General features: G+C 51.8%; 1 protein-coding gene across 6 annotated transcripts in view; it reads left to right on the top strand.

The window, feature by feature from the left end:
- The first annotated feature begins 405 nt into the window (after positions 1-405).
- Positions 406-17,438, top strand: part of RASGRF1 (Ras protein specific guanine nucleotide releasing factor 1) — a 127,282-nt gene continuing 110,249 nt past the window's right edge. For all 6 annotated transcript variants that reach the window (XM_030814885.1, XM_030814884.1, XM_030814883.1 and 3 more), the window contains exon 1: positions 406-1,120. In XM_030814885.1, the coding sequence (XP_030670745.1) occupies positions 845-1,120 (276 nt within the window). In that variant the 5' untranslated portion in view covers positions 406-844. The remainder of the gene's footprint in view (positions 1,121-17,438) is intronic.

Raw genomic sequence — 17,438 nt, 5'->3', positions numbered from 1 at the left:
CATCTCACCCCCTGTACTGTCCTCAGGTAGCTGGGGAAGCCGCCGGGAGTGCGGCCGGATGGTGGAATTCAATGTGACCCGGCTGACTATGCAAAGACTAGGACTGGACGCTTTTGCAGCTCTATTTTGCCACCCACCTTCCTCCTTCCACCTTGTATTAGAAATAAAGTAGGGGGTGGGGGAGCCTTTGGAGGAGAAAATGACAAATGGCACTTAACCCCAGGTCTACAGTGCGCCGCGGTGGGGCGCAAAGACGCAAACTCCCGGGATGGCGAGCCTTCGGGGTTCCATTGGGTTAAATGAAAATTGATCTGATTTGCTTTTTAACATCCGAAGGAGAGAAGGGGAGATGAGGGGAGGGAGGGCAGGGTTTGTGTGTGTGCCTGTGCGTCTGCGTGTGTGTGTCTGGGGAGGCGGAGGAGGCGCCAAGGTGCAGCCTGCGCGCGGCTCTGCGCCTCGGCGGGGCTGCGTGCGTGTGTCCCTGTCCGCGCTGCTGAAACGGGCTCTTCGAGGGATCGGCGTCACATGACTCCGCCTGCCCCTCGCCAGCGCGCAGATCGCCAGTCCCTCAGTTTGCCCGGCGCCGGAGGAGGGTCGGGCGGCATCTTCCGGGCACTGGGGCTCTACGGAGCGGAGAAGAGGTTCCAGCGGGGAATGGTGTATCTGGATTCAAGAAGTCGCGGCTCGGCGCCACATCCTGGAGTGTAGATATTTGGGGGGAGGGGAGAGCTAGAGGGAGCGAGCGAGCGAGCGCCAGAGAGAGGCAGCGCGCAGCGCGCACGGACGGGGGGCTGCTGCGCGAAGAAGATGTAAGCGCGTGGGGTCTCGCTGGCCTCTGAGCACCATGCAGAAGGGGATCCGGCTGAATGATGGCCACGTCGCGTCCCTGGGACTGCTGGCGCGCAAGGACGGCACGCGCAAAGGCTACCTGAGCAAGCGGAGTTCGGACAACACAAAATGGCAAACCAAGTGGTTCGCGCTGCTGCAGAACCTGCTCTTCTACTTCGAGAGCGACTCGAGCTCGCGGCCCTCGGGGCTTTACCTGCTGGAGGGCTGCGTCTGCGACCGCGCGCCCTCCCCCAAGCCGGCGCTGTCGGCCAAGGAGCCGCTGGAGAAACAGGTGAGGCGAGCGTCGCGTCCTGACCTCCCCGCGTCCCGGCCGCGGCCCTGGGGGCTCAGGGCCTTCAGCTGGCTGATGACGCTTGAACTTTGGCCCCTCTACTCTTGGCGCCCTAGGCGCTGTCTGCACCCTCAGCGAGAGGGGAGGCTTGCTCCCAGCCGGGCGAGTGACTGCGGCGGGCAGAGGGGGCAGGGATTGAGGGCGGGGAGTAGATGTGGGCTGCGGCTGCCCTTCGCCGGACGAGCCCCGTGGGAGGCGGGTACAGGGGGGCCGACACCTGGAGATGCAGAGGAAGATGGGGTCCTAAGGACCAGACAGAGACGATGAATCTGGACACACGTCCAGCCAAAAATGGTGCTCCCAACCCCCACTCCCACCGCCCAGCCCTAATAGCCCCATCGTCTGTTCCACACCAGGAACGTGTAATTCCCCGCGCTTAGGCATGGGAAGGGCAAGACGGAGGCGTCCGAGCGCTGCCAGCCCTTGCCTCGCCGCAGCTGAGGGCAGAGAGCAGCCTGCGCTAGCTCCGCGGAGTTGGGCTGGGGTTGCGGGGCTACACGGGTAGGTTCGGTACCATCGAGCGGTGGTGGGCTCCCAGCTGGCGGCCGCCGGAGCAACGAGCCCAAAGATTCCCAAGGACCGCTCTGATGCGCCGGGGCTAGGGCCAGGGCTGCTGCGGAGGCAGCGGGACAAGTGGGCGCTTCTCTCCTCCCCCGCCCCCTGCGCCGCCGCCGCCGCCGCCGCCGCAGTCGCGGCTATAGCGCTGCGCTCTGGTTTCCTGAGCTGCAAGGCTAAAGAGCCAGGCCTGGCTCTAACAGGGAGCCCGGGCGGGGTGGAGGTGAGCCTCTGGCGTGAAGGGAGGAGGGGCACCTGCAGAGAGAGCCACCTTTAAGCTTGGTGCGCTTTCCAAAAGCATCTGGTACAGCCCCTTGCCTCTAGGAAGATAAAGCAGATGATAGTGAATCCTAAAATGCCACTGCCGGCAGGAACCTGCCATCCATAGGGCCCAACGGCTGGTGATTGCCTAGATGGGGACATTGAGGCCCAGAGAGAGAAATTCACTTGCCCAGCGTCATGCAAGTAGTTGAGGCCGCCCCAGTGTTCTGAAAAGACAACCGAGATCTCAAAAGCCACTGCTGCATGAAGACACAGACTGGTGGTGGTTGAACTGGTTGAAATAGAAGCATCGCTTGAAGTCTTCCTCCCAATTGTCAGGACAGACAATTGTCAGTCTCTCTAGCACATCTCTTCCTTCCCTACCCTCAGCCAATGGGTGTTAGAAGATGGTTTCTGAGGACTGGGAAGTGTGGACAGGAATTTTTGAGGGTGGGTCCCTGGGAATGACAAGCCATGTGGTGAGCAGGGGCTCCCAGGTGGAAAGAAGAGCAAAGGGCAGGCAGCTCCTTAAGATTAAAGCTCAAATGGAGCCTGGGGAACTCATGCAGAAGAGCCAGTCCCAGGCCAGACTAGAGAATTTGCTCTCAGCCCTTCAGAACTTGCCCCTCTCCGGCCAGTGTCTACCCATACCTACCCAAGGCCTGCAGCCCAAGCCCCAGCCCCAGCCAGAACCCCCCTCCATCCCTCAACCCACTACACTAGATCCCAGAGCTGAGCTCCTGGGTAGGCAGGAAGTGAGGGGTGGGGGAAGCCAAGTTGGTATGGACTCATATTATCTGTTCTCAGCCCCCTGGACATGAAGACAGACAGGCCTGAGACTGAATCTCAGCTCTATGACTTCCTGGCTGTGTGACTTCAGTTAACTTGCTGAACTTCTCTGAGTTTCCATTTTGTAATCTACAAAATGAAGATAATAACACCTACCTTTCTGGGGTTTTGAGAGCCCTACATTGTATATGTATATGAAAGTATGCTCCCAATACATTTTAGTTAGATCTAGACGAATCATAGTTGACTCTGAATTATACCCACCTGGACAGAGCTATTTAGGTCACCAGATGTTAAAGTTGAACAGAACCTCAGAGACACAGCCTTTCCATTTTACAGACCAAGAAACTGAGAGGCAAAGAAAGGGAGTTACCCAGCAACGGAGTAAATCAGTGGCAGAATCAGACCTAGAATTCATCCAATGCCTAAGAATTCCTGAAAATGAGACCCTACATTGATTTCAAATCATCCAACTCTTGGCCCAGGTATTGAATCATCCTAGCAGTAGATCATGGGAGGAACATCAGTGCAAAACTAATTGATGAGATGCACTCATGTTCAGGGCCGTTTCCCCAGAACACTACTAGTCAGAGATCCTCAGGTGTGTTCACAAGAGCAGCCCTCCTGGCACAAGAGAACAGAACAGGGTTAAAAGTAGCAGATGATGGTCTGGTGAAAATTTCTGTTAAAGACTCATACTTTAATCACATATGTTTATATAGGTTCCATTTGCCTCTAGACCAGGTTTGACTCCTGTGGAAAACTAGATCCTGCTCCTTCCGGCTACACATGTGTACAAAAATTCATCGCTGTTTCTTTTCTCAATCTTTGAGTAAAATTGATGGTGCCAGCAGCTGCTCCATGTTTCTCTTTGACTTGGGTGCCCCATGGCATAAGCCACAGAGCCTAGCATGATAGGCCTAACTCCAGGCCATTCTGTGACCAGGTTTGAGCCTACTAGAAGCTTTGGCTCAATCTGCTGGGCAAGTACAGAGTGCCTGAGTTGAGAGGCGTCTACAAAGCCATCTGTTTAACTAGACTAGCTGGTGTCTGATAAAGAATTGGTTTCAGCAGGAAGCCATTTTACCAATGTCCAAGCAGACAGCTTCCTCCCTGAAAGGCCAGCGGTGGTTTTTGAAGGAATAGAAACCAGTTCTTGGCTGGGAACCCCTAAGTGGCTGGGGCAGAGTCAGGGACCATGCACATAGTAGATGCACAGGAAATGCACACTGAGCTGGACTTTTTAGCCTATCATATGTTAATTCCATATTTTATGTCCTCAACCTAGAAGCTGACTGTCACAGGCCGTGAGCCCCTGAGGAAGACAGACATAGATAAGGGTGAGCTCCTTACCCTGTGAAGATGCTCTAATAATGGGATATGCAAGGTGCTCTGGCACCGAGCCCCAGGCCCATCCTAACATTGTACAGTCTCATCTGGCTGTATCCAGACCAGTCTGACTGCCTGTGGTGCAGCCCCAGTGTCCAGGAGCTCTAGCCTGGGATCTTAAGGCCTCATGAAGATAGACTGGCACAGCCATGCCCCCTATTCCATCCAGCAGCTGCAAGCCACCTCCCTGACCTGGGCCCTTTGCTCAGTCCTGATCTCCTCTGCTCCCAGCCCTGTAGCCCACACACTGAAAGCCCAGGTGCTGTTGACTTAGAGCTTGGGTTCAGCTTCCCTAGAGGTTGGCCCTTGGTGTTCCATACCTTTCTTTGGCATGCAGTCCCCCAACCCCGGCTTTTCCCACTCTCATTCCAAGCTCCCTGAAATAAAATGTCCAGCCCCAGCTTCTCAGCAGGGTGCCCAGCCAAACCAACTCCAGCACTCCTTTCATTCTTCCCAACCAGGAAGGGTCAAAACGTAGGCACCAGGCTCTTCCTGGTTCTCTTAGGATAGAAGAGACTCAGACAAATCCTTGCAGCCAGAACCTCAGAAGCTGATGTTGGTGGAGGTCCCAGAAGCTGGTGGGGGGGGGGGCTCTTAGAACCTGTTGTCTACCCACTTTGTGCCCTTCTCTAGAGACAAGACAAAGCCCCACTCCTGGTCCTCATGCACAGGACACATTACTGGTTGGCCTGGCAGATTCAGATCAACAACAGCCCTGAGATTAATGAGTACGCTCATTTTACAGATGAGGAAACAATTTCATCTGTGGCTGCCCAGCAAGGCAATGGCAGAAATGAGATGCGTTCTCTGGCTTTCTCACTCTGTAGCTATTCTATTGTCACCACAAAGCGCACCCTCCTTGGAGTTACAGCACATTCAACCTCTCAGCCAATCAGAAAAATGAAAAGCTGAATGTAGAAAAATAAGGTTGCTCTAAAAGCAGCAGCCCTTAGACACAGAACCCTGGGACGCTGGTATACATATGGTGCCAACAACACAGACTGTAAGATGCTTGCACCTACAGGAAACCAGCAAGACTACCCAACCCGTTCCAGACCATGCCCAACCCTAGCAGGTGTGGGGCCCCAGGATCACCTGTGTGGGCTACTAGTCTCCCACCCCATCCCCCAAATGTTCCTAGAGTTGGAATGAAGTTGAAGAGGCACAGTAATTATGCCTGGAGTGGGACAAGGGAATATTGGCTCCTCGCGCCTATGCTTGGTGACAGTGTGGTGAGGATCAGAAACAAATCGTACATCCACAAGCCTGACCTAAAATTCCACATTGTTTATTCACGCCCTTGGTGAAACATTTTGGCCCTTAGTGTCAGGCCTGTGGTAGGTCCTGCAGTCACAGAGAAGAAGAAAACTTAATCTTTGTCTTCAAAACACTCACAGTTGAGTAGGGAGCTCGCCTCTCTCCTCAAAACTCACTCCCACAGTAATCATCAAGTGCTGGCAATTCTCCCTCCTGAAGAGCCTGGGACTCTTTCTCCCTGCCTTGCCTTGGTTCAGGAGCTCATGGAACCCTGCTTGAGACTTATTGTAGCTATTCTGTTGTCACCACAAAGCACATACTCCTTGGAGTTACAGCACATTCAACCTCTCAGCCAATCAGAAAAATGAAAAGCTGAATGTAGAAAAATAAGGTTGCTCTAAAAGCAGCAGCCCTTAGACACAGAACCCTGGGACACTCTGAAAACATCAGTGACTCCCATTGCCTTTAGAAAAATATTCAAACTCCTGACCATGACCTGGAGTACCCAGTGAGATCCAGGTCTTTTGCTGGCCTCTCTAACCCAGAGCCACCCATCCCCTCTCCTCCTTCCTCATCCTGCTCAGGCCATCACTTTTCAGAGCTGCATATGCCTCCCCTTTCCTATCTCAAGGCTGTGGCAGAAGCCGTTCCCTCCACCTGGAATGATCTCCCACCAACCATGCCCTTAGAATGAACAGCTCCTTCTTCTCCTGCCGGTCTTAGCCTAAACGTCGCCTCCGTCATCACGTGCGTTTACAGCACTGGACTCTTCATTCATACGGCTGATCACAGTCTGTGATTACTTCATGTATCTGGCCAGTTGCAAACCATCCTTCTCCCCACTGGAACATAAGCACCAGGAGAGCAGGAGGCAGGCAGAGGCAGGAGACTAATCAGGGGCTGCTGGAACCCAGAGTCCAGGTGAGAGAGGTGGAAGCCGAGAGGATAAAGGAACGGGGTCTTTACAATTAAAAAAAAACTTTACCAAGAGACACTCAGGTGGAAAATTGGCAAGACCTGCCATCCCATTGGTTGTAACAGAAAAGAAGACAGGATCAAACCTGATGTCCATGGTTCTGCCTGAGGCCACCAGGCAGATGCGTGTCACCAGTAGAGAGGGGAGAGCTGAAGACAAGCAGGTTTATGGGCAGTGGAAGAGGATGAGTGGCAGTGATCTCATCACATTTAATCTCAGGGAGGTCACATTTGAGAAGCCCAAGGGCAGAAAAGGGCTTTAGTGCCCCCCCCCACCCTCTGGTATGGTAAGGACACTTATTACAGAAACCAGCGGAGTCCCACGAGGAGGACAGTGGGTGGTGTGTGCTGAGAGGTGTGGACCGAACAAAAGGGCATGTGCAGAGGCTCAGCAGGTGGCGGCCCTGTTGTCCAGAGCCCAGAGAATGAAGTGATGTGGCTGCCAGGTGCATCGCAGGGGACGTGCAGGCTGGCTGAGAATAGTGCCACCTGGGCAGAGCCTCATGAGGTCACTTTGGGGTCTGCCTGCACTCAACACTTTCACAGCCTGGCCTGGCTGGTCAGCCTTTGCATGCACTTCTTCAAGAGCAACAAGCCAGCACTGGGAAGTTGCATTTGGCAGCTCGTCCACACAAGGATTTCAGTTTTCAACACTGCCAGGCAGATGCCGTCACTCCTTCATAGGATTTGCCAAACCTGCACAGGAGAAGTAGGATTTGAACCTTCTCTCCCACTGGGTCACTGTAGACAAATCCTCAACTTCCCTTCGTCGATGCTTTTCTGCCTCATTCTGAGGAGCCCTGGGGGCCACATTCCCACATCAATCAGAGCAGTCTCATTTTTAACTGTTTTATATATTAGGTTTCCACATGAGATTTTCTCTTTCCTCATGCTTTAAAAAGCTTGACCTTCACCATGAGTTATTACTAAATGCCCTTCAACTCTGCCATGCTACAAATGCAGATTTAAATGTATATAATTTTGTATAGCAGGATGTTTCAAAACACCAGATCAAAAATGCCGAATGACAATAAATACCATTTACTGAGCACCTGCTGTGTGCCAGGCACCAGAGTGCATGTTTTGCATGTAGCTCTTCCCTTAATTATTCCAACAGCCCTGTGAGGTTATCACTATTTGCCCATTTTCTAGATGACAAAACTGAGGCTCAGAGATGTTAAGTTGTTCAAAGTTATAGAGCAAGTACATGCAGAAGCTGGCCCATGAACCCAGGAGGTCTTCCTGATTCTAAAACCTGAGCTCTTCATCTACAAACACAGCATAAAGACTGGCTGGGGACTGTTATTCCTTGCTGTCTATTGCCAAAATACATGGAGAAAGAGAATTAATAGCAGGTGAAAATATGTCACAGTCGCGCCAGTGATTTTTGTGAAGGCGGCTTTTGTTTCTGCTTGGGTGGGAACCTTGCAACTCTGAATCCCCTGAGCGTTGATGGGAAGCGCACCAAGGCAGGCATCCACGCCCCAAAATCCAGTTTCCCTGGAATCTGTGGGAGCGTGGAGCCGGTGCCGGTGTGCGTGCAGCCAAGAACAGAACTCAGCCCCCTGATGTTTATGCAGGAGCACTAGTGACGCGTGGACTTGAGAGAGGTCCAGAACACTGCCAACGCCCAAACACTTCCGTGAGGGCGACTGTCGTGCAGGGAGCAGCTGGGAGGTGTGACACCCCCACTCTCTGTCCCCGACTCAGAGAGGAGAGTACAGCCCCTCACACACGCAGCCTTCATTTCCAGCCTCCAGCCTCCTTCACTGAGGAGTTATTTTGTCCCTGATAGTGAGGCAGCTTTGAGAATTTCCAGCCATGGCAACCCGGCGTTAGATCCTGGCTCTAAATCTCGGCTCTGCCACCTCCTAGCTTGGGAAGGCTTTTAAGTTCTCTGAGTCTCAGTTTCCCCATCTCTGTGTTAAACTACATGCTGTTTGGAAAGCCCTAGCACAGCACAGTAGGTGTTATTAGTAAATTGCAGCAGCTGGGGCTTTGGCTTCTACCTTTATGACAAGACTGTTCCTCACTATAGCAGTGACCCAGGTCCCTGGGGTCTCTCGCAGGCTGGAAGCAAGCCAACACTGAGCCCTGACCCTGCATATGAAAATAGGATGGAAATCTTAGCTCAAAGAACCTGTGAGTTCCTGAAAAGGTCTGAGCAAGCAAGCCCCTACCAAAGGACAGATGATTGCTGCAGCAGCGTCCTTCATCCCTGTGGACAAACCATCACCAAGCCCTGTTAGTTTTTCCTCCTGGGTATATCTCTCAGAGCTGTGCCCTCTGTCCCTCTCTTCCTCCACCACTCTGGTCCAGGTTGGCATCACCTCTCACCTGGACTCATCTTATGCAGTGGCCTCATAACTGGTGTGTTGGTCAGGGTAGGTTGGGTTGTGCTGCAATAACAACCAACGCCCAGATCTCCATCGGCACAACTAAGGCTCATCTCTTGCTTGTGCTTTACATTCCATGCAGCTGGCAGAAGGCCACTGCTCATGATGATCACTCAGGGACCTGGGCTGGTAGAGGCTTGGTCCTGACGCCAGCCTCCATGGTCCCCTCCACTGAGGGGAAGGAGTGTGACAGATGTCTCCTTGGCTTTTCCCAGAAGGGATCCACTCTGAGCACTAGACAGGGTGAGCCACCTGGCTTTATTTCAGAAGAGGTGCAGAAGTACAGACCTACTGCGTGCCTGGACACAGAGCACCAGAAAGGCTGAGAGGAGAATATGGTGCTAATGGTATCCACTGTCCCCACACATGCAAGGTGCCCCCACCCCCAGTCCACTGGCCTCTCTGCAGCCAGAACAATCTTTCCAAAATGCAAATCGGATCATCAGGCACACACACAGTAGCTGAAGAGAGGTTTTATGGTGGTTTCATGAGGACACGGATAGTATGTGGTGTGAGTGTGAGCTCGGAGCTTACAGGGGCAGGATCCTTGCCTGGCCTCCCCTCCTTTCATTAAGCTCAGTGACTGTCATTCTTTACCAAATGTCACAGAAGCATTTTGGCCACTAGGCTTCCCTGGAATTAACAAGAGAGAGGATTTTAAAGGCTAAAGTGTCCTCCTGAGATGTTAACACTCCATTGACAGCCTTTACTCAACAGATTTACCAGTACCTCTGAGGAGCCAGGCCTGTGCCTGCCTGGCACTGGGGGGATGGGACAAACAGCAGGGGCCCTCCCTGGAGGGGCTTGCCATCCAGTGAGGGGACAGCCTGTGAACAGACAGTGACAATGCAGTGTGATCCCTGTTGGCACACAGGAGAGTCAAAGAGGGGTGAGAGCTATGGGAGTCCAGTAAGGGCACTTCCCCCAGCCCTGGGGTGCGGGGGGTGATTAGGGGCATATGGGTTGCAGGGGACACCAAAGCTGCCCTAAAAGCCTGTGTGCTATGTCACAAAGCTCAGGCCTTCCCAGACCCAGTGCAGAGCCAGTGCAGGGCTCTGAGTGGGAAAGCGGCAGCTCCGATCTGTGTGTTAGGAAGATCACCGCAAAGTGAGAATGAACAGGAGAAAACCCATCTGGAGGCAGGAAGCCAATTAAGAGGAGGCTGCAGAACTGAGCAGCAGCAAAGGCCTGAATTTGGGAAGTACCATGAGCACTTAAGGTCTCCCCTCCACTCCCATCCCAGCCGTGACTCAGCCACTGAAGCCTGTGCTTTAGTAGTGGGCCATTAATACCATCCAAAGCTCAAGATCCTGAGACTCTGCAGCCCCATGCCCTCTGCCCCATGCCCTCTGGGGCTTCCCACATCCTGGGTTTAGGGCGGCAGTGGGAATGTCAAATTCTCATCCCGTGAAAGCTTCAAGTGTTGTCTCCACACCTTCCAAGTCAGCCACCCACTCAGATAAAGCACCTTTTCAGATTACAAAGTCTTTTTCACGATTAGCATTTCATTTAACCACCACAGTAAACCTGCAGTTACTGTGGTTCTACATAAGAGAGGCACAATCCTCATTTGACAGACGAGGCTTGCATAGACAGAGTTCACTCTCTCCACAAATACCAATTGAGTGTCTATTTTGTACCAGGCACTGAGCGCTCGCTGCTAAATGTCAGAGTCAGTATCTGCACCAGGCCTCCCGGCTCTAGGTCTAGTGGACATTGAGGCTGGTTGTTAAATGAGGTAATTTATACTCTAAAGACTAGATTTTACTAATCCATCAGGGCTAATGCAATTTCTTTCCCCTGAAATGAGATAATTATTTTCCAAAAGATACTTCCTAGTTGAGCTTTTTATTTTTTTTTCAAACTGGAAAATCCAACTCAGATCTTAAAATAAAGTCCTTTCAAAATCAGTTTTAGAAGAATGAATGAATTTTTGGTAACCTTAGCTGGTATTCCAAAACTCCATGTAGAAATTTAGAGAAATTTCTGATTTCTGATCAAGAAATGATCAAGATGAACTTTTCCTGTGAGACTATATGAGTGAAATATAATCAACTTTGTTTAGATACCTCTTGGGCTCTTAGCCAAACTCAAGAAATTAGTGAAATCGTTTGGAAGAACCTGTTCACATGTAGTGTTCTCAGCCTGCCCAGTTTCCCTGTGCCCTAAGCCTGCTGCTGCCCTCCCATCCCCTTTCCTCCCTCAATGGGCCTTCCTGCCCCCTCACTGCACTAGTGGCCACCCCAGCTCCCTTCACCTCTGGTCACATCTGCAGGCAGCAAGGAATTGGAGTTGGAGGGGAGGGCTGGTGTTTCAGGAGGAAAGCCAATATCAGGTGGGCACCAGTGAGGAGAAGCAAGTAATTACATCTTAGAGTTTCCTGGTAGCCTGAGCAAGGAGGGAAACAGGCTAGTTATGAGATAGTCATTGCCTCATGGAAAGACAAAGTCTAGTTGCTCAGGCAAGAGTACTTGTGTCCCAGGAGCTTGCATACGGGGGACCAGCAGGGAAATGATGATGACCTCGAGGGCAGAGGCACTGCCAGTATAGGGCCTGCCCCCATGAGCCGCATCTGCTGGCTCTTAGGGGAGGCTGAGCATGCTCAGTGAAGATCACATTCCAGGAGGCTTAAATGGTGGGGTCCCAGGGAAGTGTGTCCTGGTGTCCAGAAAACACAGGGTGCAGCTTGGAGAAGCCTGGGGAATGGATGGGCAATTGGACCCTCTTAAATAGCCATTGCTTTCTTTTATTTTAAATTTTAGGATTGGTAATGCATTTCCATAGCTCAACATTCAAAACAGACAAAAAAGTATACAGTGACAATGTTCCTTCAATGACTCTGTTCACTTCCCTAGTGGCCATTATACCAGTTTCTTATCCATTCTCCCGGAGGGATTTTATATATATATATATATATATATACATATACATGCAAACATCTGCCCATCTATATGCATGCGTGTATAATTATATAAATGGTAGCACAGTCTGCACCATGTTTTTCTCACTATTTTATGGAAAGGATTCTCTGTGAATACATTGATTACCATTCTTTTTTATGGCTCTATAGTATTCCATGGTGTGGACGTGCTATCATTTTTTTTTTGGCCAGTCTCTTCTTGAGGGATATTTAGGTAATTTAAAGTCTTTTGCTATTACAAATGGAGCTGCAGTTAATAAGTAAATATCCCCACACATGGGCCATTTCCAACCAAGTTTTTGACAAAAGCTGAAGGGCAGATACATCCATACTGAAGTTCGTACCTTCTTTCAGCAAGTATGAGAAAGGGGGCTGTTGAAGGGGAGGGCAGGCTGGCTGAGGTGTCATCAAAGATTGAAAAATGTTTGTGCAGGACCAGCCAAGTGTAACAGCCACCAGGACCCGTTCCATCTGTAGCCATGGTGCCCAGGCCCTGGAGTAGTTTACATTAAAACAGAGACCCTTCCGCAGGCAGAAGCTTGGAGGCCTACACTGACATGGGCCCCCAGGCCTTGGGTCAAACACAGCCTCGTTCAAGGCTGATTCTGAAAGAGGGGGGCTTTCAAGGGCTTCTAAGCCCTGAGGTTGCAGTCACTTCCTGAATCTCCTCCCACCTACTTCCTCTCAGCTCCCAGCAAGGCCAGGTAGGGAGGATGAGTGAGCACATAGTATGGCACCCAGGAGGTCAGTCTCTGGCTGCAGGCCTCTTCCTGGGCTAGTTTGGGGCCCAGAGTGACATATGGCTCAGGCCCTAAAGACTGGGAATCTGGACAAAGACCTGAGACAGGCACTGAGAACAGGGACAGAGGTTCTGGTGCAGCCACCACGACCCAGGAAGACTCAGACTTGAGAACTCAGAGGCAGAGGTTGGGCAGAAAGAAGCCAATCGGAGCTAAGAAGGAGGTAACAAAGTAGGGTCCTGATGCTGCGTGAAGCCACATCAGGAGAGGTAGGGGGTATGAGTAGTCAGGGTGGATGAGTGTGGGGGAACTAGGGGGGCATGGGAGAAGCTGATACTTCCTGCTCCCTCGACTGCCTTCCTGCTCAATGGAAGTATTAGCCTCTGCTGGCCCCACAAGTGCAGGAAGTATTCCCCGACTTGGGAATAATGTGCTTAGTGAATCCCCCACTGTACACCACGGCATGAGCACGTGCAGCCAGGGCTGGAAGGAACCAGCGATGACGAGCATGCACTGCATTGCAGCAGCTGTGAGAGAGGTCGGAAGATGGTCTTGGGGTAGCCTGCAAGGGTCATGGGACAGAGTGACTTCCCCTGGGAAGGAGATGGAAAAGGGAGCTAGAGGATCTGGGTGGGGATAGGGGGACCTAGATGGATGTCCCCATATAGATGGAAGGAAGGAGAGAAGATGGACCCCCGGCCAGGGCAAGTGCACACACACGCACATGTATGTACGCGCACGCACGCGCGCGCACGCACACACACACACACACACACTAGGTTCTCTGTAGCACAGCCCCTCCCTGCACTGGGACATCAGGCAGCATGTGGCAGAAGCACAGCGCCTGTGGGCCCTCAGCCCCAAAGGTCAATGATGGTGGGGGGGGAGGAGCCAGGACCCAGTTGGGGAGAGCTGGCCCTAACCAGAGCAGCAGAGTGGGACCTGGTAAGGGGTGGGCTCAGCCAAAAGTGGTGGCATCTATCCCCCAGCCCATCCCACCCACCCCTTCTCTCAGAGGAGGCAATGAGCAGAGGTCCAGGCAGCAGGTCTGAACTCCCAAAAGGCGGGATGAATTGGAGAGGGCAAGGAGATCAGAGGGGACTGTTTGATGATCCTGGTGGGTAATGATGAATCCCTGAAGCAGGCATGGCAGTGAGGATGGGGGAAGGCACAGGTTCCAGAAATACTAGAGAGGAAAAACGGATACAACTGGCAGCCAGTTACACAGCGGGAAGAGGAGAGAAGCAGGAGCTGAAGATAATGTGCAGGATGCCACAAATGCCATCTCCCTGTAACCCACTGATCTTGCATGGCTGTGACCATTATGGTTATGAGCCCCTCCCCACCATGCCCTCAGGACGGTGGCTGGATCCTACGTTGTGTGTATGTGTGCAGGCATATGAATGCTCATGCATGTGTGTTTTCCAGTAATGTGCCCCTGCTAGGTTGATTAGACCCATCATTTGACCTTGTAAATGAATCCAGTGCTTTACAAATCACTATTTGAGCCTTTTCATGAATGAGGAGCTCCCACAATGCTGTCCTAAACAACCCCATGAGGTGGGTAATATTGTCCCCATTTTGTGAAAGAGGAAACTGTCCACAGAAGTGAAGAGTTGTGCTGAAGACCCCAAGGCTAAATAATAAATAATAAATTTGAACCCCAGTGTGATGACTCCAAACCCTGGTAGACCCCACAACCCCAGGGCCCCAAAATGGACTCCCTGGAACACTGGTTTTATGGAATATTGATAGATCTTCCCAAAAAATGAAAACAAGATTCCATGGGGGTTCCAGAAAAGGCTCCTTATGGAAGGACTGCTCTGCGCCCTGTCAGCTCTCCCTGAAGAGGCACAGATGGCTTTCATGAAAAACCAGACCCCCCAACCCCTTCCAGCCAGCTCCATTGCCCATGCCTGAGGGGTATATTCAACATCACCCCCTTTGTGGCTTTTGCTATTAACCAATTAATAAGCTGGGCTCCTGGGCAGTGGTGACAAATGCATTCAGTCAACCAGGGCTACCCTGTGCTCCGGCCAAGGCACGGTGCCAGGCTCCAGGGAGAGTTCTTGGTCAGGAATCATTTCTTTGAAAGGAGCAGGGGCCTTTTGCTCAAAGTAGCTTGAGCAAGCGAGGACTATCCTGGAAGAAACACAGCGGTAGTTAATGGAACCCAGGGAGAAAATACACGTGTGGGTCTCCATGGCCTGAACACCTCCGCCTAGCCTTGCCCCCACGACTTGAGTTCCATCACCACCTCTTGCCACTTTCTCTGAGACCCTTCTGCTTCCTTCTTGGCTTCTTACTTGCACTTAGAGCTCAGCACATGCAGTTCATCAGCCTGGTCTCTCTGTGCCACTGTGCCACATTCCCAGGAGCCCCAGATGGGTGAACCCTGATGCATGTCCACTGCTGCTCCAGGCAGCTGCGTCCAGGACCATGGGCCTCTGAGAGGGCATGAGGGGCAGGGGAGAAGTCCTGCGTTTCCAGTATGACAACAACCACATTGCTCCTCCCTCAGGGGTTCCAAACTCTGGGTGATTATAACCAGCTGGGGGGCTTTCAAAAAGACCAGTGCCTGAAACCTCCCCTCCCCTCCCCACCCACCACTCTGTTTTAATGGATCTGAGAAGGGACTTGAGCGACAGTGCTTCTTTAAGTTCCCAGACATCGCTAATGTGTAGCCTGGATTGAGACTATGGGCTGTAGCTGGAAAGATAATCAGAACATCGTTATGATATGAGTTGAGAATGGCCTTGATGGCACAGGATGGGTCGCTATCTGGGAGCCCCTGGCAGCTCGCCCATTAGGAAGAACCACCATGCCTTTCCAAAAGCACGTATACAGCTGGCATGCGTGTTGTCATTGATGGCTGCAGAGTGAACTATGTCTGGCTTCTAGTGGGGGCTAAATACTGGTTGAATTAATGAATGAGAAATGACTTGGAGAGTAAAAGGTGTGGGAAATTTTCACTCTAATACCACGTGTATAGAATTGACCAAGGCAAGTGTTGGGCCTGTTTGTCAGAAAGGAACCAGGGCTCAGAGAGATGAAAAGGCTGCCCAGAGTGCCCAGCTCTGCGCTTCACTGCCAGACTCAGACTCAGCTATGGAGGCTTCCACCTGCTCCTCTGTCTGTAGGGGAACCAAACATCCCAGTTTGCTCAGGACTGTCTTGGTTTTAGTACTGAAAGTGCCACGCCCCCAGGAAACTCGTTAGTCTCAGACAAACCCAGTACAGTTGGTCACCCTACTGTCAGCGGTTGTCCAATGTTCTGTGTTCAGTGGAGAGGCTGTAGGGGCTGCTGGTCAGTTGGGAGAGGCAGGAGGCAAAAGAGTGTCTAAGTAGGTAGGGCTTCAAGCCTCCAGCCCCAGCTTCCAGAGGGGAAGTAGATCCAGCTGCAGACTGACCTGGGGTAGCAGGGGCCATTTTGCAGCCTGGTTGGACAGGAGAGGCATACTGGGGCCAGGAAGGATGTACTGGACAGGAAGGGCATACTGGGGCCAGGTATGTGCTGGAGCTCATGCACCTCCAGGCCAACTGAGGCCACAGGTGTAGTTCCAGAACATTTCCTCCAGTGAGTCTAGTCCTGGCACAACCCCAGATGTGATTTCTGAATCCCCGCCTGTGAGCCTGGTAGGTCGCAGGTATAGTTTGTGGATCAATCCCTCTCTTCCTACTGAAGCCCCAGGGGAAAGTCTAGACCAGTGAGTAGTTCTCAACTTTGGCTTCCCGTTGGAATCACCTGGGGATGCTACATCAAACTCCAGTGTCCAGCCATGGTTGAGACTCACAGGTCTAGGGATACTCAGCAACCCAAGTCAAGCCTCAGGAGGTCCAGGCTCCATCCCTGCACTTGGGAAGGCCTTGGAATCATTGTGGATCTGTTACAGAGATTTTGATACTGCGAGTATTTCTCACTCGATCTTAGGACTCCTGGTGGAATCTCAAATCAGGTTATCCATCCCTTACTTCAGGTCTAGGAAAGCTCTAGGTCCATCCTTGACCTCTATGGAGGCCCCAGGTGGAGCTCTGGGCCCGTCTCTGCAGCCCTGCAGGGGCTTTAGAAGTGGTTCACCAAGTCTTGCCTCTTCTCTAGCAAAATCGGGTGTGGCCCATTGGTGGTTTCTTCCTCTGTTGCATTTCTGGGGAGTCCCCGAATGAGGCTGTGGTCTGTTCATACAACTGCAGTTGGACCCCGGCGATGGTTCTGTGAATCCCTGGATGCATTATGAGGCCTAGGTGTGGCTCTGAGTTGGCCCATGCAGGCTAGTGAGGCTCATGATAAGGGTCTTTCTACACAGCCCATGGCACCTTCCAGGTGTGGTAGTGGACCTGGGCCTCCTGCCCAGGTGAAGCTCCACATAGGGTACTGGCCCTGCCCTCACAACCTGGTGAGTGGCCTGGTAGTGCTGAGGCTGTCCTTGCAGTACTGGGCTAAGCCAGGTTTGGATGTATCTCTGGACTATAAGACTTCCCATCATTGACCCTCACATCAACTGCCTATCCTCACCCTAACCTGGCTCCAGTCCAGTTCAGGGAAGAGCCTCAGCCCAGTTTCCCCACAGGGGCCAGTTGCCCTTAGAAGGAGCCATGGGCAACAAAAGCCAAAATTGACAAATGGGATCTAATTAAACTAAAGAGCTTCTGCACAGCAAAAGAAACTACCATCAGAGTGAACAGGCAACCTACAAAATGGGAGAAAATTTTCGCAACCTACTCATCTGACAAAGGGCTAATATCCAGAATCTACAATGAACTCAAACAAATCTACAAGAAAAAAACAAATAACCCCATCAAAAAGTGGGCAAAGGACATGAACAGACACTTCTTAAAAGAAGACATTTATGCAGCCAAAAAACAAATGCTCATCATCACTGGCCATCAGAGAAATGGAAATCAAAACCACAATGAGATACCATCTCACACCAGTTAGAATGGCAGTCATTAAAAAGTCAGGAAACAACAGGTGCTGG

Source organism: Nomascus leucogenys, chromosome 6 (genome assembly GCF_006542625.1).
Source record: "Nomascus leucogenys isolate Asia chromosome 6, Asia_NLE_v1, whole genome shotgun sequence".
Taxonomy (NCBI): Eukaryota; Metazoa; Chordata; class Mammalia; order Primates; family Hylobatidae; genus Nomascus; species Nomascus leucogenys.
This window is presented reverse-complemented; position numbering and strand designations above follow the sequence as displayed.